General features: G+C 43.2%; 1 protein-coding gene across 2 annotated transcripts in view; it reads left to right on the top strand.

The window, feature by feature from the left end:
• Positions 1-2,617: 2,617 nt before the first annotated feature.
• Positions 2,618-24,789, top strand: part of LOC107117579 (cAMP-dependent protein kinase catalytic subunit alpha) — a 90,150-nt gene continuing 67,978 nt past the window's right edge. Inside the window, exons 1-2 of one of the 2 annotated variants that reach the window (XM_015419732.1) lie at positions 2,737-2,812; positions 9,799-9,872. In XM_015419732.1, the coding sequence (XP_015275218.1) occupies positions 9,860-9,872 (13 nt within the window). In that variant the 5' untranslated portion in view covers positions 2,737-2,812; positions 9,799-9,859. Of the gene's footprint in view, positions 2,813-9,798; positions 9,873-24,789 lie in introns of both variants that reach the window. The other variant, XM_015419725.1, reaches the window with a different exon arrangement.

Below are 24,789 nucleotides of genomic sequence, written 5' to 3'. Positions count from 1 at the left end.
CAGGACTCTGGAAAGATGGCACAATTTTTCCCTAAATAATGTCCCTATTGTTACCGTCAACCATTCAGGTTGCCTGGCCAGTGTGGGCCTAGGTGGTATTATCCTGCCTTGATATAAATCACTTCTGAAGAGCAGATAGCAGGAAGTGTTGCTGGAGGATTTCTGTTTGGGACCATGGATCTGTGGTCACTCAAGTTTCTGACTTATTGCCCACATACATTACATTGATGGGAGAGATGAACCAGATGCACAATGTCACCAATATGCACACAGGTCTCTCTCTCTCTCTTTCCTTTCCACCAAAATCCAGGGAGATGGTAGGAATTCTTAATTAACACTTGAAGGCAGTGAAGTACTAGATGTGGATGACTACACTGCACTTAAGCCGGACAAGATAAGGGTTCATAATAAGGCTGATCCAGGAATAGACGTACAGTCTATTACATTCCCCCATGTAGGAGCTGGTGGACAGGCTAAGGGTGTTGGTGGAGAAGCACGTAGCACAGGTTGCAAGGAATGTGTTTTTCCGGCTTAGGCTGGTTTGCCAGCTACAGTCATTCCAGTCAAAAGCTGATTTGGCCTCACAATATCCTAGGCTATTGTATCACATTCTACATGGGTTTCCCTTGAGGACAGTTTAGAAATTTTACCTGGTGCAAAATATGGCAGCTAGGGTTCTTCCTGAAATTAACACATAAAACCTATACTACTTCAACAGCACTGGCTTCCAGTTTGCTGGTTCAAGATGCTTGTTGTGACCTTTAAAGCCCTAAAGGGCTTGGGCCCACGGTACTTGAAGTAACACCTTTTCCCATACCAAATTGCCTGAGTTTTAAGATGATTCATTAAGCAAAGAATGAAGTCTCCCTACATGAACCTGCCATGTTAGAAATGAGGCTGGCAAAGGAAGGGCCTTTTCAGCAGTTGCCCCCAGACTGTGGAACTCCCTCCAGCAGAAAGTTAATGCTATCTCTAGAGAAACATTAAAAAAACTTCTTGTTCTAGCGGGTCTTTGATGTTACTAGTTGTTGATGACAGTTTCTCCTTTTACTATATATATGCCTGCTGCATTTTCAATCCATCTTCACCCAAGGAGCTCATGGCAGCATATATTGCTCTCTTTCCAGCATTTTACTTTTACAACAACCTTATGAGGTAGGCTGGGTTGAAGGAGAGCAACTGGTTCAAGGTTACCCAGTAAGCTTCATGGCAGGATGGAGATTTGAACCTGTGTTTTCCAACTCCTCTGCATAGTGCATTGGTTTGGCGGCTTTGACACAATCAGGTTGTAGTAGTGGCAGCAGTAATAGTCTGTTAACAGACCCAACAGCTCAGCCTGATCTTCCCAGATCTTGGAAGCTAACCATGATTGGTAGGAGGGCTGCTAACAGTCCACAATACAATCAACTTCAGTCTTATTACATAAGAGCAACGTTACATGAATGCAATGGTTCTACCTTTGTCAAAATTCAGAGACCCATAGTCCTCAGAAATTTAGGTAAACTATTTGGTTTGTTGCATACAACAGACGTGCCTGTGCTTCAGGACTACATAAGAGCAACGTTACATGAATGCAATGTTTCTACCTTTGACAAAATTCAGAGACCCATAATCCTCAGAAATTTAGGTAAACTACTTGTTTGTTGCATACAACAGACCTGCCTGTGCTTCAGGACTTAAAGGAGACTATTCTATTTTTCTATTCCAAAGAATTTGTGAGCGGAGTCAGTACTGCACAGAATACCCCAGGTCTATTACTAAGATTAATGTAAACGCGAAAAAGCCCTCATGCACTGAAACGGTGGGACAGTCCATTTTCATACCACCATCATCCCGCAACGAACATGAAATTGAGCCAACTTCAGAGGACGGCGGAAGACAGGAAGGCCTGGCGTGATCTGGTCCATGAGGTCGCGAAGAGTCGGACTCGACTGTGCGACTGAACAACAAATCATCCGATGGTAGGGACCAAAAAAGGGATTGCTGTTGGCCAAAGGATATTTCGAATTGCTCAGCCCATATCACACGCGCAATTGAATGCCACTTCTTATTCTAGCAAAGATCATAAAACCACAGCCATTAAACTACGTATTTATCAAATACTAGTTAATCCTGGACACTGCCTTCAGCACAATGGAATCCATGTATTTACTTCTGCGAATAACTCCCCCCCCCAACCTAAAAGTTCGCCCTTCGATTATTTTATAGTCGCCGCCCCTCCCTTGCAATCCGCTTCGTTTGAATAGTCCGGAGGTAAATCCCTCCCCCATTGGCCCCACCCTTCACAATGCACATTCTTTAGACTGCGGTCGGACAACCTCGCTAGTCTAAATATAGAACTCCCACCCCTCATCACCCTGCCAGGAACCTGGTCCTCCCAAAAGGGTGGCACTAGAACCCTTCTATTAACCAATCAGACAAGCGATAGAAACGTACGGCTTCCACCCGAGAGTTTTGCGTACAAGGAGGCGGGAATGTATGAGAGTCTCGTCACGAATCGAAGACCAATGCGGGCCGTGCCGTGCCGGTGGAACCAATGAGTGAGGGGCAGTCGCTTTGGCGGCCAATGGTATGCCAGATCGCAGAGGCGCTGTAAGAGCTACTGCCGTCAGGGGAGGGGGGCGGAGGAGGCGACACCGGGTCTGGCAGGGGAGGGGGGGATTGGGCCTGGCTGGGCCCAGCCGGAGCCTCCTGCCGCCTGGACCGACCGAGGGGGGAGAGCGCCCCCTCCCCGCGGGCCGAGCCCAAGCCCGGCCCCGCCTGGCCATGGGCAACGCGGCCACGGCCAAGAAGGGCGGTGAGATCGAGAGCGGTGAGTGTGGGGCAGGAAAAAGCGAAAGCCGGCTTTGGGAAGCGGTGGGTGCTGCTGAGGGAAGCGCGGGCCGGACCGTCCTCCCTGTGAGGGTTTGGGCACCTGAGAAGCAGGAAGTGGGGTGGAGGGTGCCAGGCTCAGCCGGACCAGGAGCCACTGAAAGGAAAGGGGTGGCTGGCAGGTGGCTGCTCGCATCTGTGCTTCACCCTTTTTGGGTTCTTAGTCAGGCCCCTTTTGTGTAAACCTGTGTTCCTTTCAACAGGGAATGGGAGTTTGTGGGCTGCCAAGGGCACCTGGGTGGCCGGTGAGAGAATGCTGGTCTGCAGGGACCTTTGCGGGCAGAACCTAGCAGAGTTTTTCTTGTGTTTTTGTGCTTTCCTCCGTCTGTTTCTTCCAGGAAAGCGCTGGTGCAGCGTTGCCACATGGAATCACCCTACTGAGCTTTGCCTTATAATCTGTCACCGTTGCCTTGCTCTATCTAGCCCATTTCCTTTTGATGTTTTGCCTGATGGTGTGTTTTAACTGAGATAATTGCTTGCAGTTTGTCTCCTGTGTGCTCCTGAATTTTTTTGCTATCTGTCTTTTTTTCTTAAGGTGTTGTATTCAGTCCTTCTCATCTGGTCACATCTGCACTTCAAACCTATCAGTGGTGTTTCTTTAATCATATCTATTTGGTAGCTCTTCTGCTCAGACAGGTTGACCGGTTTCAAATCTTTAAAACCAGCATTTTTTCTTTTACAGTACCTTCAGCTTCTGTGTGAGATTATTTAGTTTTCTGTTTCAGGTACCGAATATGCACTAACGCTAACGTCTTTTGCTATTACTTTTAGGCAGGCATGACAGGTTCGTGGTCATAGACAGCTGGCCCTGTTAAGCACAAATGAAGGCTACTTAATTCAGGAGAGACAGAACGGAGGAAAGCTGCAGAACGGAACTGGTCAGGCAGGAAGGAAGGTGGTCATCCAATGGAGATACTATAAACAGAGCAGAAAGTATTACATAGCTTACTGAAATGTGGAGGCAAAGAGTTCTGCTTGGACTGCCTTATTGGAAGTGGAAGGGAGGATCTCATACGCATCAACCAACTTTTGCAGGACAGCCAGATTGCTGATGTTGGAAAAGAACTTTATGAGAAAGATTGAAAACTCCCCCCCCCCCTTTCACCTTGGGGAACTTGTGGCATGCTCTGGCATCCGTCCATCACATAATTTATTGCCCATTTCAAACAATGGTGGTTCTTAATCCTTAGGGCTGTCGTCCAGTTAGCCTTCGTTTATTATCTGTCACCTCTCATCTGAGTAATGGGTGTATAAAGCTTGGTTTCTCATAGATGATTCAGGCTGCCTGTTTTTAGTAAATTACACATCCCCTTTGGTAAGTTTGGCCTGGGTGTTCGTAAAAATGGGAAACAAAGATTTGGAGGAGGAGGAAGAATGTGTATACAATAGAGTAGGATGCCTGCAGCAGTGCAGTTCAGTCCACGTCTTTTGTTCTGTGCTTTATATTTCACAATAATGGCCCAAAGGAAGATTGGGGGAGGGGAGAAATTATAAGTATATGGGTGTCAACATTGCAAAGCAAGAGCTAGTGCTCACCACACATGACATCTTAACCTTCTGGATCTCCTCTGCTGGAATAAGGAGACCCCGGCTGTGCTGTCAGCTCCTAGTGTACATTGACTAGTCCTTTCTTCAGCATGCCATCCCTTCTGACAACTGTAGGTAGAAACCAGGAACTGACACTTCCTGTCTATGACTAGGTGTTATTCCCTACCTCACGTTAGCATCTATTTGCACTACAGTCAGAATCACCTTGTGATTTGGTCCACTGACACGGAGGCATCCCTTTTTCAAATAGCTGGATAGCAGTATTTATCTATGGGTTGTGTGCCTAATGCTCCCTATGCAAAAGAAAATGGACTTACTCAAAGTGTTATCCTTCCTTTTTAAGGTACTTGTGATACCTATTATCAGGGTTTTGGAATACCTAACAGTCTTTAATGTGTTTATTGGTCCATCCATCCAGTACCTCCTTCACTGTCACAGCTGTTTTTTTTAACTTCTTGGGTATCATACTCCCGAATCGTGATAGCCTTATTAACTACAAAGCAAGATTGTTATAAGCATAGTAAGACAGTTCAAATTCTGTATTCCAATAAATGTATATGAGTCAATTTATACAGATGTGCTTGTTTGTTTGTTTTACCCAGTATTATGCTTTTGGGGGAATTTGAAGCTTTTTAGAGATTGGAAGCATAGGGGGGAGTGAGGGGCTAAATGGACATGTGGTTGAAAATGGCAAGGGATAGATAATTAGGGCTGTAAAGTAGATAGGACATAGATGCTATATACACATGAATGCTGATTCCTGTTCAAGAAGACTGAGCTGATGGTTCTGAGTACTGTGAGAGCCTGAAGTTCAATTATATTTTAGAAAGTGATTTTGTTTTCAGTTACGCTAACACTGCACTAAATTCCAAATTCTGTGCAAATATTTGCATGTCTACGATCTCAAAACATGAGTATTCCTGCTCTAATTATGTACAAGATTTGTTAGCACAGGACATGAGAAGTCGAGACACATGCTTTCCTTTATTGTTGCATTGATTGAATTTGGTACAACATTCAAAGCTACGTTTCCTGTCTTTCATAACCAAAGATGTTTTGGCAGATAGTAGCTATACAATATTATCAAAGGTATTGCCTCGAGTATAAATGAATAATCAAGAGTATGCAGATTTGAATAAGCTGAGTGACAGTGTGGGTATCACTGTCAGAGGTTAGATTGCAGATGTCAGGACACAATGGTGTCTGCAGCTATCTGCTTGTATACATCAGCTTCTTCACAGATTAAGTCCTGTTGTGTTCTTTCTAGACTATCTGAGCATCATGAGTAGAAGAAATAGAATCAGAACTGTGCTACTGCTGCAGAGTCTTTGCAAATATACTGTCTGATTTACAGAGAGTCTGTGCTGATTATCACTGCCCCCCCCCCCAAATTTTGGCAAAATTAATAAGGACAAAAAGCACCACTTTAATTAAACAGATAATATAGGTGATGCTGTTTATGTTTTGGGATAAAGCATAATTTCAATACTGTTATGATGAAATGGGACATCTAGGTGATGGTAGCTTGGCTGCCAGGCTGTTCTGTGTAAAATGCCAAGCATGGACTCCTCTTGAAAATAGATTGCAAAGGTAAGCTTTGTTCCTGTTCTTGTGAACTCAAAAGGTATCTAACACAATATATGCAATTGTATGTGTATATGAATGATAGACTTTTTGCATAATTGTGGATCTCCTTCATTGAGAGCTTTAAAGCAGAAACTGGATAAACATCTGTTGGCATGATTAATATTTATTATGTTCTGCCACAGTGGATGGAGGTCCTTTGCAGCTCTCTAAATGTCTGCTTAAAGCAAAAAAATTGGTACAAACTAATGTGCAAGTGCTAACAGTGCCATCCTAAACAAAGTGATACCATTCTTAGGCCACTGAAGCCGACCATCTTAGAAGGGTGCAACTCTAATTTATGAATTTCCTGCTGTTGTCTAGCTTGGCCTTGAAAAACATTGCCTGGACAGTTGTTGTACAGACCATGGTAAACTGAGCTGATTGGACGTGATGCCCTAAAGAGGAGGGTGGTGTATGCTACATGATTTTCCTTTAAAATTCTGTAAAATAATCCACATTCTATAACAAAAACAGCTACAGTTTGTATAAATGAACATTTGACTTTGTCTTATTTTGTTCTGCAAGTCCTATGGAAGGACAAAATATTACACAGAGCACTATGTCTTCTGCCCCTGGTCAGCTTGTGTCATCCTTTGCTTTCTAAGATTTCCCCAAGGTCTTGCCACCCCACACAAGTTTTCATTTGCAACCTCAAGGCCTAGAAAGCCTGATTTTTAAAAAAGGAAGCTGATCTCAAGCCATTCAATTTTGCACCTGAAAATCAGTTTCTTTTATATTCACATAATTCTGCCTATAAGCAGCAGAGTAAGCCAACCAACTCAAACAGTTGTACAAGCCCATTTTAAAAGCCACATACTACCTACTACTCATTGTATTTGACTACAAATACATTGTATTTGACTAGTGCAGTAGTTCACATCCAACTGGCATTGGTAATGTAGTTGATTTATCTCATTTCACAAATATATGAGTGGCTTTATCCAGTTTGTCCATGATTTCACAGCTGAGTATAAAGCTTGAGGGGGTCCAGATTTCTCTCCCATTGGCAGTCTTGTCAGCAAACACTGAGGCATTTTGTTGCTATTCTATTACAAATGCAACTTCTACAGAGGCCATAGTTTGGGAGAAGAATGAGAACATGTTGAGTTCCTAGAAGAAGACAAACATTTAGAATGTACTTTGTTCCTGTGTGTAGGACAAGCAACAAAAAGAACCTCCTGGAGTTGAGGAGAGTATTGGAAATAGACTATGACTCTAAGTAAAAGGTCTTGGAAGATGTAGAGAAGATATGTGTATGAAACAGAATTTATTTCCCTCACCATCTGTGTTTCCAAAGTTATGAACAGGATTTAAGAGTTCTAGGCTGTGGTCACACACACACACTAAATAATCCACTTTCAATCCACTTTCAGTGTACTTTCCAACTGGATTTTACTCTGTGAACTGGCAAAATCCAGTTGGAAAGTGCATTGAAAGTGGATTATTTAGTGTGTGTGACCACAGCCCTACCTGTTCTCATCAGTAGGCTCCAGCAGTTACGTAACAGAATTTGTCTTCAGGAAAGGATCTGCTTGGGTTCCAGAAGTTACAGGGGTCTTGGGCTGGTAAATCAAAAGTGCAAGTAGACAAATGAAGATAGAAAACAGAAGATTTGAGTACTCTTAAATACCAGGATGAAATAGGTAGTTAGATTTTTGGCAGGTCTGGAAATCTCTAGGGATGGGTCAAATTTACAGGGTTTGAAGGTGTGTATAAAGCTTCAAAAGTATTATGTTCTGCCCTGCCCTGACCTGGATAGCCCAGGCAAGCCTGATCTTGTCAGATCTCAGAAGCTAAGCAGGGCCGGCCCTGGCAAGTACTTGGAAGGACGACCTCCAAGGAATACCAGGGCCAGGGACGCAGAGGCAGGCCATCTAACCACCTCTCTGAAACGTTCTAGTCTCACTAGGGGTTTCTAGAAGTCATGACTTTGAGGCTTGCGAGCTGAAGCTGTCGTATGGTATAGATGATTTTTCTGTCATCATACTCTAGCCTAAGCATAGGGGTAATGGGAATGCTGTCTTGGGAACGAAGCCTCTGGGCCACTTTGCAGGTCAAAGTGTGTAAATGGATAAAATATTTAGCCATGTCACACAGAAGAAGCTAAACAACATTGCATGTGAATGCATGGCACATGTTCTAGGGATAATTACAGCTCTCTGTGATGGGTGCACACAATACAGATGAATATAATGGTTTGGACATTATTTACATTGTGTATACTTTGTAAGTTATTTGATCCATTTGCTTGAAGGGGTAGTCTATAGACTTCTGCGGGCAAGATCAAGCACTTCCTGCAGCTGTGATACCCTTCAGGCTTCTAAAACCTCATCTATGAGCTGCTATCTCAAACAATTCTAGTTATTTATTTTATTTAAAACATTTATATGCTACCTTTTCACCCAAATAGCATCCCCAAGGAGTGGCTATTTTAGTTAGGGCAATGCATCCTTCCAGCAAAATGGTTCAAGTGTCCTTGTTATATACTTGAGCAGGGAATAATCCTGCTGGTCTGGTTAGGTAAAAGTCACAGGCTAGGGTATTATTGTGATCGGTGCTGCTCAGAACATAGCGTGTAGCTTTGCTTCTTTTTTAATATGCTCCCCCAACTTGGAGGACTGGTGGAGAAGGCTGATGAAGCAACAAGTGCAGTATCCACTTATTCAAATATTTATACCCTATGCACTTAGTTTAAGACGACTCACAGCTGCTCACAAGATTTAAAAATGAATGATTAAAACACTGAAAGTGAATGTAAAAAACCAACAGTCAGTAGTATCCCATAGATCTTCAATGAAAGGTAGGTTTTTACGTACATTGTTCTTCAAGGCTCACAAGAGAGTTAGGAGTTCTGAAGCGATGGTGCCACCACAGGGAAGGTCTGTATTCTGTTTCTCATTGCCTGTACTTCAGCAAACAATGGAACCTTTTCAGATTATATTAATGCATGTTGGGGTGAACATAATGGTAGATATACTTCCAGTTAATCTGAGCCCATGCTATTTAAGACAAGAAAAAGATCAAAAATACCTGTAAACAAACTGATAACCCCCACAGATATCTGAAAATGGGTATGTTTTCCTTATGGCCAACATAGAATCATAGAATGTTAGAGTTGGAAGGGATCTTGCAGGTCATCTAGTCCAACCCCCTGCACTCTGCAGGAGCATAGCTGAAAGATAGCCCTACATACCTACAACATACCCGAAAGATGGTCGTCCAGCCTCCGCTTGAAAATGTCCAGCGAAGGAGCATCCACCACCTCTCGAGGCAGACATCAATTTAAGGGTTTGGCTGCTTCATTTGTGTCAAGTTCTTGAGCATTCTTTAAAGGCAGTTCCACATACAGTTTGTTGTAGTCGAGTCTTGTGATTATAAAATCATGGAGACCATATCCTTGTTTTCCCTAAAATAGTACAGATGTCATAACAGAAAAACACACAGTCTGATCACCTGACCTTCAAACAAGAAACCTAGTTCCTTTATATAACCCAAATGAAAAGCCAACTGTGTGCCAGAGAGTGGTCACATGTGAACAGGCCACACCTTCTCAGTTGGCAGGATTTCCACTGAACCTAGGAACTGATGCATTGTTCTTGCATTTCTTAAGACGCTGACAAAGGCGGACTCCTAGTTTGCTATTGTCTTATTTCTTCCAGTGTCTGTTTGAAAATCTCTGATGCGCTGTGTTTATCGCTTTGCCTCTCTTAAGAGTCTCTCTCCCACAGCACTGACAAGTGGTGTTTGTTACAGATTGACCCTTCTGGGGAACCATAGGCCAAGTGCAGAGGAGGCCACATTCTAGACTGGCAAGATGGAGGCTGGAGGTGAGGGGAGTAACAGGCTGGGTGATTTTCAAAAAGGGTATGGGGGGGAACACAGCAGGCTTGAAGCTTCCAACCTCCTTTGATAGTTGGGGGAGGGGGTTGCGGCTTTCTCTAGTGAAGGTAGCCCAGATCTTCACTGCAGGGAGGGGAGGGAAATTTCTGTCCTTTCTGCTCTAATTTGAGGGCTCCAGTCTGGGCCGAAGCAAGGCATTTAAGGTGAAGAATGGGCTTGAGGTACTAGCTACCATCTGACTTCTGCAGGCTGAAAATTTATGAAAAGGTAGACCCTTAATTATAAACACTGTTTAGTCCAGTTTAACATACTCTTTCAGGGTACTACTACTTACCTAAATTTGCATTTGTGTGGGTTCAGGATTGATAGTGATTCAGTTCTACTTTCCTTTAGAGGAATGGGTATTTATTTATGATAGAACAATGTGTACAAGGCCCTAAAACTACAACAACATAGATGGTGAGTGTGAAGGCTGAATTCAAGCCTGGAACATAGCAAATGTTTAATGGAGAGTGAATTTGTATTTTGCATTTCTGTTGTGCGATCTTAAAAAGCAGTATTTTTTAAGGCGGCCAGCTAATGTATCTGGAATTAACTGATTAATTTATTTTCAGAGATGTAATACAGAAGGGTTGCTGTTGACATATCAAGCTACTGAGAGGGATGTCCTTTCTAGGAATGGGAACTGAAATAATCCTGTTTTTCTCAATACTGAGAATGAAATGTTTTAATAATCTAGAATAGGGATCCCCAACAAGGCACCCACTGACACTGCTCCTGGCACCTGCCAGTTGTTTTTAGAAAACGGGCTTCTGATTGGCCATTGGAGGTCTGATTGGCTATGAAAATCAAAATAATGTTGTTTTGTTGGCAGCTACTACCACAGTAATGGTTTTATTATATCTCTCACTCCTCTTTCCTAATGTATTTTTAAAATTATTTCTCTTGTCCCCTGCACTGGGGCTTCCTTTGTTTGTGGATCTGACTCCCATGGTGGGAGCCATTTTGTGGCTGCACCTACCATCTTGTGTCAAAATTCCAAAGGTGTGCACAGGCTGAAAAAAGTTGGACCCCTGATCTAGAAAAAGAGGGGGAAACATATTAAGTACTTGGTAGTCTGTGGAGTTGAAGCTGTCTCCGAAAGAGTGATGTTAAGTAAGATGCTGAAAGAAAGGATATGCTTACGCTTGTTAACTGATTGGAATGGGATATTTGGAAAGACATGGGAGTGAATGAAAATAGAATATGGGGAGAGTAGTCAAGGTACAAAAAGTGAAAATGAGAATATCCTACCCTGCTTGATAGTGGGTAGATTTTAATGGGGATAGATTTTTAACCGTTTTATATTTTAAAGATTATTTATTGTATCTTTGTATGGTTTTTATTGGTGTATTTTAAATGTTGTTAGTCTCCCTGAGTCACATTTGGGCGAGAGAGAGCAGGATATAAATTTGATAAATAAAGTGTGGGTCTGAAAAGAAGTGTTTCTGTAAGATGTGGTTGCTTGATTTTTCATTTGTGGAATTAACTTATTTTCATACTCTGATTCTAGGTTTCATGGTGTATTTTCAAAGAGAACAAGCAGGGATTGTGAAGTTAGAAAATGTATAGAAAGTAAAGGGCTCTTATAAGAACTGGTATTCTTGTTTCACAACACTTCGCTACATTAAGGCAATGTGGGTGATGATTTCTTGGTACTGATGATTAAGAGAAAAACAAAGATCACATACACAAGCCTCTGCATCTAGTTTTGCCTCTGCATCTAGTTTTGTACCAGAGGGTGTACTAAGTGTGTACAAATGGGGTGGGTGCCTAACTTTTGAGTTTTGTTTACATGTAACTAACTGATGAGATTTTAAGAAACTTTGTAATGCTAGGGCTCTGGTGATATACTGCTGTAATGTTCTCTTTTCCTGACATTGCCAGTGTAATACTAAACACAAGCTTAGTAGAAATAACGGCAGAGTATTTAACAACTGTAAATGCAGCTCATCAAAAAGCAGAGGAATGCTTTGGGGGTGGGCTGTAGCTCAGTGGTAGAATATCTGTTTGGCATGCAGAAGATCCCAGGTTCAATCCCTAGCCTCTCCAATGGAATGATCAGGTGGCTGGTGATGTGAAAGACCTCTGTCTGTGGCCCAGGAGAACTGCCACCACTTTGAGTAGAAAATACTGACAGTGGTCTGATTCAATATGAGGCAAGTACTCAAGAATATTCTGGTAGGTATTTGGGTATGTGCAAAGTGCTAAAGAACTGCAGTGAACTATGTGTGATCCTCCCATGTGATTTCTTCATGTGATTCACTATCTTGCCTTCAAGAGTAGATTTTCTGGGGCCCACTTCAAATGAATGGGTGGGTGTATGGCTTAACTAAGTGTTCATGTGTCTTCCAGTAGCTGATGTATGAATGGAGTGTTATGCATAAAGCTTTGTGTGATCTACAGCCCTCTTAGTTTAGTCATCTTTTTAACAAAGGATGGCAGCTGATAGTTAAACATTATTTAATTTCAGTGTGGTCCTCACAGATGCTAGAACAAGACCTGGGGAGCCCTGGGAAGCCTTTTCCCTACTTGTGGGAAAAGATCAGAGGACACTTGACTGCTGGGGGAGCCATCGTTTGATATAATTCTGTGTAGACCAGCCACCAGATGGGGATATTATACATACTTTGGTAGTGTGTTATGCTGCTGAAGACTGGTTTACCAGTTTTAGAATGTCTGACTGAAGGGTCCCTTGTTATCAGTAAATGAGAAAATGCAAGGAGCGCATATACCTTTCCTGTCATTTGTTAAGTTGCTCATTTACAAAGAATTTACATAAATTTTGGAGGGCAAAATAATGTAAATAAGAATGTACATTTTAAATATTTTGTTGCTTTCTGCACTCATCATAGATGACCTCTGAAGTTGCACCTTTGTCTGCAAATGTGTGACCATTTACCATGTTAATGCTTGAGTTGTAATATGTTCTACTGTGATGGAGAACATTCATATTGGGGCAAATGTCACTTTACAAACCTCTTAGTGCATGGACATGCCTTTCCAGATACGATGAGAAAGGGTCTAGTTTTATTAATTACAAAACATTTTCAGCAGTTGTAATGTATTACATGCACTAAGATACTAAAGTTTGGTCCTAACTTAACAGTATTTATTTGGGAGTAAGCTGTAATTGAGCCTTTGAAATGAACATATTTAAGATAACAGTTTCACATATGGGTAAACCTTACAAGCACTGTAATGGTTAGGCAGTGGAGAGGGGTCCTCAAGAGGATCAGGCTTAGTTCTGACTTGATTTTGTTTGAGTTGGTGTCTTCAACTGGTGCCTTTCATTCCTGTTTCCTGCTCACAGAGGTACTAGTATCTAATTAAACTTTCATCAGGTGGAATTGGCTACTCTCCTAATCAAGAATAATAGCAGCATCTCCTCTAGCATTTCCTTTCCCTTTTATGACATACTGTGTCATAAAAAGGACAAATATCATAAATGTATAGAAATATACTACGAAAATTTATTTATTTATTTATTTCGATTTATATCCCGCCCTCCCTGCCAAGACAGGCTCAGGGCGGTTTACATTAAAAGTTAAAATATTAAACACCGATGCATTGACACAATGCAACTTCATAAAATTCATAACATAATCAAAAATAAAGTGCTGATGGTGGTAACGTCTCAGTAAATTAAAAAAAAATGGAAATAAAAGAAATAAAAAGTCACATTTTGAAAGTACTTTGAACCATACTCTCTTCCTGGGTCAGAGGCTAGAAATGGCTTGTCCAGACTATTTATAGAAAATATGTGTAGAAAGACATGAAAATATCATCTTGGGCTTTTAGAAAAAATAAATTGATGTTGCTGTGGTGCTTGGGAAAAAGCCTTGTAGTGGGATCTTGATCCTTTGATCTCATATCGGGATAAATGTCGTTCAATTGCTGGTGACTGTGCTCGGCACAGAAGTGTATTCCTAGATTTTTCTGTGTCTTATGTTAGGCAGGAGGTCTTTGACAACTGTAAGGGGTCTCATTGGTCTTTAATTCTGCTGTGTCAGTGGAGTTTTGCCAGAAAGACTTCTCAGGTATGATGTTAGAGCAATGAAAAAGTCAACATTTTGACTATTTATAAAACTGTTTGTGGAGATTTCGCACTGGCTAGGCTTATAGCTTCATGAATAGATTGTGTACCTTTCTGCCTTAGCCACAAGTTTGCATTAATTGTGCATACCCTGTCAGATTACACTTGCAGATATACAAGTCTGTATTCCCAAGGCATTCTAACTTTTAGTAGTGTTGTCTACATAAATTATTGTAGACCAGGCAATCACTGGATGGTCCTACATAGGGTAGACATGTGTGTAAGGTGCCTTTGAAGGATATATGTCATATGTTAAGGCTCAAGGGGGACCAGCCTGCCACCTGTAATGTTTGATCCTTGCCCATCATGGTTAATAACATCAAACTGAGGGGGACTGATTGGGTCTAGAAAATAGCAAACAGTCCCCTAAAACAGGTGGTCATCACAGCTTCCTTGAAGGAAGGAACATACCTGAAGCTATCTTATACTGAACTAGTGCTATAGAATTATAAATGCAACATACACACCCTATAATTCACGCACAAAAATACATTTTTTAAAGGGAAGGGAATGAGCAATTTAAATTCTTACACAAGACCCCACATCTCACACACTCAACTAAGCACACAGGTGGCAGACACAGTATTAGAAATTGCCCAGCAGCTGTTGTGTCAAGGCCAGCCATGCATACCAGAACATGGAGGACTGTAGAGAAGACATAGCATGGTGGAAGTGCACAGCTGCAGCACACCTAGATTCCTCAGTTAAAACTCTACATAGATCTCCCTATTGGACAACCTGTCCCACATCCCAGCCATTATGGTCAGTACTCCCCCCCCTGCATTTGGTGGGTTCCTTGCTGCCATCTGCTTCTGCCAGGAACCGTTGTGCCTCATTCCTCCTCACCTCTGTCATTCAGTGAGCAGAGGGATTGTGCAACCTGAGGAGCCTCCCCCCTCCCTTGCTAGAGCACAGCTCTGCAAACAGTTGAGGATGCCCTCAGTTCCCTCCAGTGAGAGTCCTGTGCTGAAAACACCAAAGGTCAGTCAAGAGCAAGGGATGGACACCAATCCTTCTCTACCAAACCTCAGTCAAACTGTCACAGCTGTTGAAACAAGCCAGGCATTTACTGAACAACATAGTACATGGAGTTCTGAAAGCAAGGCGATTGAGTGGGGTTGCCAGATCCCTTGTTGCAGCAAGGCTGCACAGGCAGACAGCAGAATCACAGGTCAAAGCTGTACCTATCACTGCCTGCCTGTAAGAGGGGATAACTGTACTGATCAAACAGTTAAGTAATATGTGGTGGTTCAGGAGCCAGGCTTGAACACAAGGGGTGGCAACCCCACCGCAGAGTAGCTGGGTGCACACTGATCACTGCAGCTATTGAGGGATGGTCCTGCATTGTGTCCATCCTGGCCTTTATCCCTGTTGGATGGCTGCCTGCAAAGACTGTGAGGCAAAAGGACAGTAATGAACATAGTAGCAGCAAACAGCAAGTAGGTTCCAAACCTTTGCACATGGTGCTCTTCTAGTTCCCTCAGCTTCCCCTTGGAGGTTCCCACATCCTGCTCAGCCCTTCCTGGGGGAAATAGTGTACCTATTGAGCTGCTTCTTACCCGTTCTTTACAGAGAGTTACTTTGGAACGGTGCGTGTTCCACTGAGGCTGCTCCATGGGGCTCTGTTCCTGCAAGGCAATAGGCAGCACAAGTGTTTGGCCTAGGGTTGCCAGGTCTGGGTTGGAAAATACCTGGAGACTTTGGGGGGGGGGTGGATCCAGGAGAGGGCAGGGTTTGGGGAGGGGAGGGGCCTCAGCATGGTACAGTGCCATAGTGTCCACCCTTCAAACAGCGATTTCCTCCAGGGGAGCTGATCTCTGTCAGCTGGAGATCAGTTGTAACAGCGGGAGATCCCCAGGCCCCACCTGAAGGCTGGCAACCCTAGTTTGGCCAGCATAAGCCAAGGTTAGAGTAGAGTGACTGGCAGTCATCCAGGACTGTGGTGGTGCTCCCTGCTAAGTTGCAGAGTGGGCGGCACCAGCCTAACATCACACTGAAAGCAGGGTAATATGCTGCCAGAATCTCTTTCTGCACTGTACATATTTACTGCTAGTCAGTGTTGAGGGAGGGAGGGGTTTTGAGGCAAAGCACAGAGTAGATATGTAGGGGAATCAATGAAGTCTTGATTTCTCTCACCTGCTTATGTGACCCTTGCCCTCCCAGGCCACTTAAATCTGAGGGGAGGGGGCTGACTGGGTCTCAGTCTGGGAGTCTAGTTAAAACTTCATCGAGAGAGGGGATATTTGCTGCAGTCAAAAAACAGTCTGTGGTGCATCCACTACTAAGAAAACGTACCCTGGACCCAGGAGATTTGAGTAACTGTATACCAGTCTCAAATGTTCCGTTCTTGAGCAAGGTGACTGAATGGGTGGTATCTGGACTACTGCAGGGATTCCTGAATGAAGCCAATCATTTGGATCCTTTCCAATCTGGTTTCAGGTCTGGTTATGGGACTGAAACAGCTTTGGTTGACCTGGTGATTGTGTGGTGCCAGGAGATGGTGAGGGAGTATGATTCTGTTGATTCTCCTGGACCTCTCAGCGGCTTTTGATACCATCAGTCATGTGGTATCCTTCTGGACCACCTTTCTGGGCTTGGACTGGGAGGCACCATTTTGCGGTAGTTCCAGTCCTACCTGGAGGGTGTAGGTTTCAGAAGTTGGCGCTGGGGGACTGCTGCTCAGCCCTTCAGGCTTTGACCTGTGGGGTTCCACAAGGCTTTGTCTTGTTCCCTGTGCTCTTGAACATGAAATGACTGTTAGATCATCCAGAGATTTGGGCTGGGTTATCAACCAACATGTGGATGAAACAGCTGGTCCCAGGGAGGCTGTAGAAACTGTGAACCAAGGCCTAGTGCTAGTTTTGCGGTAGATGCAGGCTAACAAATGCAAGCTTAATCCAGATAAGATGGAAGTGCTACCGGTGAGCAGAATGTCTGACCAGGAGGTGTCACCCATTCTGGATGGGGTAGCACTCCTCTTGAAGAAACTGTTTGGGAGTTTGGGGGTGCTCTTGAATCCAGGCCTCCTGATCAATAAGCGGGTAGCAGCTGTGGCCACAAGTGCCATTTTATCACCTTTGACTAGTTAGCCAGTTGTGGCCTTTCCTGGACAGAAAAGATCTGGCCACTGTGGTGCGTGCCCTGGGTACATGTAAATTAGATTATTGCAATGTGCTCTACGTGGGGCTGTCCCTGAAAAGCCTTCAGAAACTTCAGTTGGCAGAATGCTGAATGGAGTGGGTCATAGGGGCCATATCACTGCAGTTCTCCTTCCTGACTGTACAAATTGCTTATTTTATGTGCAAAGTGCCCTTTTTCTATAGCCCAACCCCCAGAGTGTGTATCTGTCATGAGGCTGGACAGATGTAGCCCCATGCCATGTCACTAGCCCTATGCTATGTCACCTATCATCTCAGGTGTGGGGTCCTCACTGAATTCAGTAGAGTAATTGGGAGAGCTGTGGTTGCCTGCAGACTCAGTTAATACCCTAAGCCAGGGTCCCCAATAGTGTTGCCAACCTCCAGGTGGGGCCTGGGGGTCTCCTGTTATTACAACTGATCTCCAGATGACTAAGATCTATTCCCCTGGAGAAAATGGCTGCCTTGGAGGGTGGGACTCTATGGCTTTGTACCCTGCTGAGGTCCCTGCCCTTTCCTGGCTCCACCCCCAAATCTCCAGGTATTTCCCAACCCAGAGTTGGCAACCCTACTCCCCAACATGGTGCCCAGAGGCCCTTTCCTGGCACCCGCCAAGTGTTTTTAGAAAGGGAGTGGTGCCAGGTGGGAGTTTTGCCCAGCAGAGCTTCTGATTTGCCATTGGAGATCAGATTCGCTGTGCACATTCAAAAAAACATTGCTTCAGCAGCACTTGCTACCACGGCACAAGGATCTTCCCCTTGTAGGTAAGCTGTGTGTATGCAAGAAAATATTTTAATATAATACGTTCATTTAAAAAGGTATCCTGTTAAGCAGAGCTTGTGCCTGAAATGCTGAAGAGTTTCTATTAGAGTTATTTATAACCTAACTCTCTGGACATTTTGAGGTTGTGCCTGTGACCCTTTGTCAGAATTCCACAGGTGCTCGCAGGCTCAAAAACATTGGGGCCTAAGCTATACTGTGTTTGTGCCAAAAAACAAAAATAACTGTGTATAGAAATATCAAAAGTTTGATATTTCTATACACAGTTATTTTAGTTTTTTGGCTATTCTGTATTGTGTACTTTCCCTGTTTGGTTTTTTGATACTGCGTTTGTGGGCAGAGCGGGGCAGGCAGATTTATTTTCACTGTTCATGGCTTCTATGGGGATGTATCTAGATATGTCAGCATTGTCACCGGCTTAATGTTATGGTGGTGCAGAGAACAGACTGGAAAGATTCAGGTACTGAGTAAGCCCCGCCTCTCCCCAGCATGATTCTAAATCTGTTCTGACATTCTCTGTTTTGTTGGGATACACTGTGCTCCTTCTGGCTGCACCACTATTTCTTCTTACGATGGATAACTACATCACTTGAAGAAGGAGGGGAACTTTGAGTGTTTCCATTGCATCTTCAGTTGCAGATGCTTGGTCTTGAAATACTTGGCAGATACCTCTAAAACTCCTGGAGTCCTAAAAGTTAGATCTTTGTGAATCAAAGTAAGGTGTGAATTGGAAATGAGTGGTGCCTCCATTCTAGAAGTGGTGTTCTGACATTATGCTGTTCGTACATTATGTGAGCTAGTGATATTCAGGGGCTCTTCTGAGCACTGTTCACTATTGTGGCCCCCAGACCATGTTTCAGGACAGTGGGCAAAGCCATTGCCTGATGAGGCTTGCAGCTGGCAATGAGTTTCAGCTTTGAAACGGCCACTGCCACAGATACTAGAGTGTGGGCAAACTGTGAGCCTTCCTGAGTGACAGGTCTTGTGCCATGGGTGGAAGTGATGGGCTCATAATCTCCAACTGCTCCCCATTCTTCTCTGCAGCCACTACACTCTCATATATTTCAGTCTGTTCCAGTGTTTGGTCAAACTCCAGAATTCAGTTCTGTTGGCCAACATTTGCTCGCTGTTTGTGTCAGTTTTATGCCACTTCTAATTATTGTTGTCCTAGGGCAATATAGGAAGAAGATTGATTGGTATTCATTAGTAAACCTGTGGAGGACAATTAATCAAGCTTCCATTTGTAGCTTCAGTATATGAACTTTTTGTCTCTATTGCTTTTGTTCTTCAGATATTTTAAGCTGCTTGGAATTGAGGCAAGCTCTATTCCGCAAATGAGTCTTTCAGTCTCTTAGGCTTACCCAAGATCCTCATGAGTCAGCTTAATCAATGTACACTTAATATTTTAAAGCATAATCGCACACACACACATGTGCGCACACAGTCTCTCTAGTGGAAACTCGTTACAGAATACACAAATTTAAATAAATAGAGAAAGATCACATCCTTGGCTAATCCTCTGTCTGTTGGCATGGCTTGTTCAGGACCACAGGTGACAAGCCAAGGGCCAAGAGCCCTTTGGCCCTTGTGCTTCCAGCCATGCAAGAGAAGCAAATCAGAAGGATCTCCTGCGTTACAGGGGTCCATAAAAATGGAGCTTAAATATTCACAGTCCTCAAATATTCACTTTCCCATCTGAAAGTGAAAAAAATAATTAAATCTTTATCTGACTCCTGAGTTGATATCCACTTCCAGAGAGAGACCTAGTAACAGCCCAGTAAGTACAATGGACCAAAATAACTTAAGTATAAAACTAAGTACATTCCAGTACCTAGGTTACATAATATGAAAATTGGCAACATTACCTATTAAATGGATATACAATGGAAGATATACAATTATGAGATAAGCTTTGAAACTACAGTATTAAACATGGAAAATATTCTTTCTTTAACATAAACAAAAGAGGTCTTGGCTATATAATTTGACTTCCTTGCGTCTTGGGTGTTGTGCCTTAGGACAAGTTACCCTTGCATTCAAAGTATATGAAGTTGTCCCACTAAGCTCAGTCTCCTAGAGTTTGCTTGCCAGAATTTGTCTCACCAATTTTTAGCAAATGAAAGCTTGAACATGTGTGATCTAAGGGTTTGATAACTAATCACTTCCGTGAATACCTGTCCCTGCCAGTAACTGTATTATCTTAGACGAGGTGCTGCTTTTTACTTTGTAGTCAAATTGCTCATTACTTAGGGATTTGTTCTTTTTGATCATACTTTTATAGTAGTGTTATAACATGTATAAAGAAGTGTGCCTCTGTCTGCAAAATAAAAAGCAATGTTTAATCTCTCCTGCGTATATCCATGCAAACCACAACATTGATTCAGAAATGTTTTGGCTGACTGGAGAGAAAGGGAAGTAATTAAGTTGGAAGCAGAAGGAAATGGGAAAAATTTAAAGGGGCAATAGCCCCTTGAAACCTCAGTAGCACTTTGACTCTGCACATGCAACGGTCTGGATTGTGCCATAAAACAGATCTGGTAAAAACTGGAGGTTAACAGAGAATACAACAGTTTGCCAACAACTACATCTAAATTCTCAGTTAATGCTGAGTGAATGAATGATACCAACTCCAGACTAAATGGCTAATGTGTAGGCCCCCATAGAAATGTCATGTAAGGGTATTATGGGCTATGTTGGGTTTTGTTCGCTTCATATTGATTTTGTACAGTCCACTGATTCTCAGCCCAGCCTACGGATTCAACCCTTCCAATTTGGGCTTCTCTTGCTCAGCAGCTTGAGTGTTTTTTGGTGGAGGAAACTAGTGATTGCTAGGTCAGAGGCGTGGGGAGTAGATTGAATGCTGTGGCAGAGTATCTTCAAGGACTTCTCCTTTGCTTTATTAGAGTTCACCTCCCAGTCGTACACAGCCATTGTTTTCTGCTGCTCTGGTTGATTGCATGTATTCCAGCATGCTCATTAGAAAAGATTTTTTTGCTTTTGTCCATAACCCACCAGAGATTGGTCTCAGGAGATGGCAAAAAAAATTCACCTGATCTAATGAAGCCTCACCTGCATAATGTTTAACTCTTTCCATGTTTCCTGAGAACTAATTCCTTCTAATCTAAGTTCTCGTGTCTATAGAGCTAGGAACCCTGAAATGTGTCTGTTGGTCTACTTCTCACTGAGCCCTTTATTTCCTACCCTGCCTTCTATTTGAAAGTCTGGGAATGGAATTAGTCACTTTGCTGCTTCTGCCACACATCATTTCACTTGCTTTGACCTAGTCTGATTTACTTGGTGTGCAATGTGGTCTTTAACCTGCACTTTTCCTGTGTTTAGCATCCAGAAAAGGCTGTGATGATATTTTAGTGGCAGCAGACTTGGTTTACATTTTCACAAAGGATTAGTAATGTGACAGAGAAGTGGGAAGTACAGCATTCCTTTTAGCCAAGAGTAGGGGGGGGGATCTTTGCAGGCTGACATCTAGGAATCTGAAGTTTCCCCCAGCTACCTAGTCTTATTGGGCCAAAATAAAATGTGAGTCATAGAATCATAGAGTTGGAAGGGATCTCCAGGGTCATCTAGTCCGGCCGCCTGCATAATGCAGGAAATTCACAAATTCCTCCCCCTCCACACCCTCAGTGACCTTTGCTTCATGCCCAGAAGATGACAAAAAACCTTCAGGATCCCTGGCCAAACTGGCCTAGAGAAAAATTGCTTCCTGACCCCAAAGTGGCAATCAGCATTTCCTGGGCATGTAGGGTCACAAGAACTAAGCACTTCCTGCCCTCCCTCTTATGACCTGCCTAAGTTCACACAATCGGCACTGCTGTAAGATGGACATCTAGCCTCTGCTTAAAAATCTCCAAAGAAGGAGAGCCTACCACCTCCCGAGGAAGCTGTTCCACTGAGGAACCACTCTAACTGTCAGGAAGTTCTTCCTAATGTTTAGCCGAAAACTGTTCTGATTTAATTTCAACGTTTTGGTCCGACCTTGGTCCGACCTTCGGGGGCAACAGAAAACAACTCCGCACCATCCTCTATATGACAGCCCTTCAGGTACTTGAAGATGGTTATCATATCACCTCTCAGTCATCTTCTCTCCAGGCTAAACATACCCAATTCCTTCAACCTTTCCTCATAGGACTTGGTCTCCAGACCCCTCACCATCTTTGTTGCCCTCCTCTGGACATGTTCCAGCTTGTCTATATCTTTCTTAAATTGTGGTCCACAAAACTGAAAACAATACTCTAGGTGAGGTCTGACCAGAGCATAATAAAGTGGTACCATCATTTTGTGTGATCTGGACACTATACTTCTGTTGATACAGCCCAAAATCGCATTTGCCTTTTTAGCAACCACATCACACTGCTGACTCATGTTCAGTAAGACCCCTAGATCCTTTTCACACATACTACTGCCAAGACAAGTCTCCCCCAAGCTATAATTATGCATTTGATTTTTCCTACCTAAATGCAGCACTTATCCCCATTAAAATTTATTTTATTTGTTTTAGCCCAGTTTTCCAGCCTGTCAAGATTATCCCACATCCTGACTCTGCCTTCTATTGTATTTGCTATCCCTCCCAATTTATTATCATCTGCAAATTTAATAAGCATTCCATCCATTCAAATCATTGATAAAGATGTCGAACAAAACAGGTCCCAGGATAGATCCTTGAGGCACTCCACTTGTCACTCCTCTCCAAGAAGATGAGGAACCATTCACAAGCACTCTTTGGGTGCTATCTGTCAACCAGTTACAAATCCACCTAACAGTCCTTGGATCCAAACCATATTTTTCCAATTTGTCAACAAGACTATTATGTGGAACCTTATCAAAAGCCTTACTGAAATCCTGTGTAAGGATGAGCATGAACTGCATTTTTGTGGTTCATGGCTCATGGCTGAACTTAACCACAACTGAACCACAAACCTACACAAACCAATATGCCGGTTCACAAACCGAACCAGTTTGTATACATTTGTGAGGCATTTAAAGTTTAAACTCCTGCTTTCTGCTCCCTGTGAAAGCAGCATGGAGCAGAAAGCAGGGGTTTAAATAGCTCTGAACCATTTAAATCCTCCGGTTCTGCTTCTCCCTCAAAGCGGCAGGGAGCAGATTGGGAGGCTGGAAGCCATTTAAACTTTACAGCTGAGCAACAGACTCTACTGCTCAGCTGTTAGGTTCAAATGGCTCCCAGACATTTAACCCTCCAGTTTTGTTCCCTGTTGCTTCGAAGCTGGGGGGGGGGGGAGCAAACCCAAGCCATTTAACCCCCTGTGTGGCACTTCCTTTCTGCTGGCCAGGTAAAGCCATATATATGCTTTTATATTTACAACAGAAAGGTTCATATGAGGGGTAGATGTTACACAGACAGGCTGTGTAATATCTAATAAAAAGAGTAATTGGTTTATTCTTTAGGGTGTCACTGGACTCCTGTTTTATTTTGCTGTTAAGGACTAACACAACTGCACATCTGGAATTATCTTATTGGGTCAGTTGCTGGTCTACCTACTTAGCTTTATTTTGCAACACTCAGATCTAATGTTTAGTAGAGGAAGTGACTGTGTTCTTGTGTTGTAGTTTTATGGTTTGAATGAAGCTTGTATATTGGTCTGGGAATGGGGAAGATGGGATGGTCCTGAACTCTGCTTTTGGAAATGCTGCAAAACAAACAGTGCCTCTTTGATCCCTAGCTAATGGAGTTTACCAAGATTTCATCCTAAAGTTGGTTCATTTCTGCTGCTAAACCACATTGTGCTGAAATGATGTGCAATTTCCTCATGGGTTACTGCGACGGCTGTTAGCACAGACAGAAAAATTGGAGCCTGTAGCTTTAAGCGCTGTGTAGAAACCTGGCATCATGCCCAGGCTCTTCTCTTCTTCCCTCTTCAAGGGACTTTTCTTGAAACAATACTGCAAGCTGCCCTGCCACCAAGCTGGCTGTCCTTGTCCAGAAGTGCAGTCTTGTCCTGTAGACTCCTTCACCCTTTACTTCACAACTAGTTTTCAATTTGAAGACAATGTTGAAGAGATTGGGGTAGCAGCCTGACTCTGGATCAGCACTGAAAGAGTGAGGAGATGACGTTTGGAAACGGTGATATGGATACCAAACCCAGCAGTCCTCCGAGTAGGTGGGAAGGAGACTCTGATTTTAGTTTCCAGTTTTGGGCTCAGCTTTTTTTGTGGATGCATTTGTTTGGCCGGCTGGTCAGTTATATCTTGCGTTCCTCTGAGAGGCTAAAGCAGTAACAACTTCTTGTACCCTGTTTGGCTTCTGTGTTACCACCGTGACATCTGATTCCCCTCCTGTACTTACATTTTTTTGGTGAACAGTCCTTTTGGAGGAGACGTCAGTCTTGCAATTTCCTTCCCCTCCATTCTTCTCTGTTTCATGTGCCTGCATCTAAGAATGGCTTCTTATCCCAAGGTTAAGGACAAATAAAGTACACTTTGCAAGCAAGAGACTGGTTTCTCTCCTGATAGTCATCAGAAGACTTTGAGCGATGTGGTAATGTGAAAATCTTTCTTCCATTCAAAGGACATGCGCTCTTGGGGGCTGCTTAGAAATAGCTTCCGCAAGTCATCAGCATGGTGACTGACTTTGTGCAAATGAATGTTTTGCATTTGAGTGCTCTTTGGACATTTTCCTCCCTGGGTGCTCTCTGTCTCTAGCTCGTGGTTTTCCAAGGGATACGGACTTGAACAAGCATCTAGTTTGCACTTCTGTCTTTTGGACCGCATTCATGTGCCTTCTGTCTACCATGCCAGTGGTTTGCCGTGAGGTGCTGTATTGTCATCAGGTTTTCAGAACGTCTCCGTCTCCTGAATTGCTGCTCTTTTCCACTG

The sequence above is a fragment of the Gekko japonicus genome, unplaced genomic scaffold (genome assembly GCF_001447785.1).
Source record: "Gekko japonicus isolate JY-2015 unplaced genomic scaffold, Gekko_japonicus_V1.1 scaffold255, whole genome shotgun sequence".
Classification (NCBI taxonomy): Eukaryota; Metazoa; Chordata; class Lepidosauria; order Squamata; family Gekkonidae; genus Gekko; species Gekko japonicus.
This window is presented reverse-complemented; position numbering and strand designations above follow the sequence as displayed.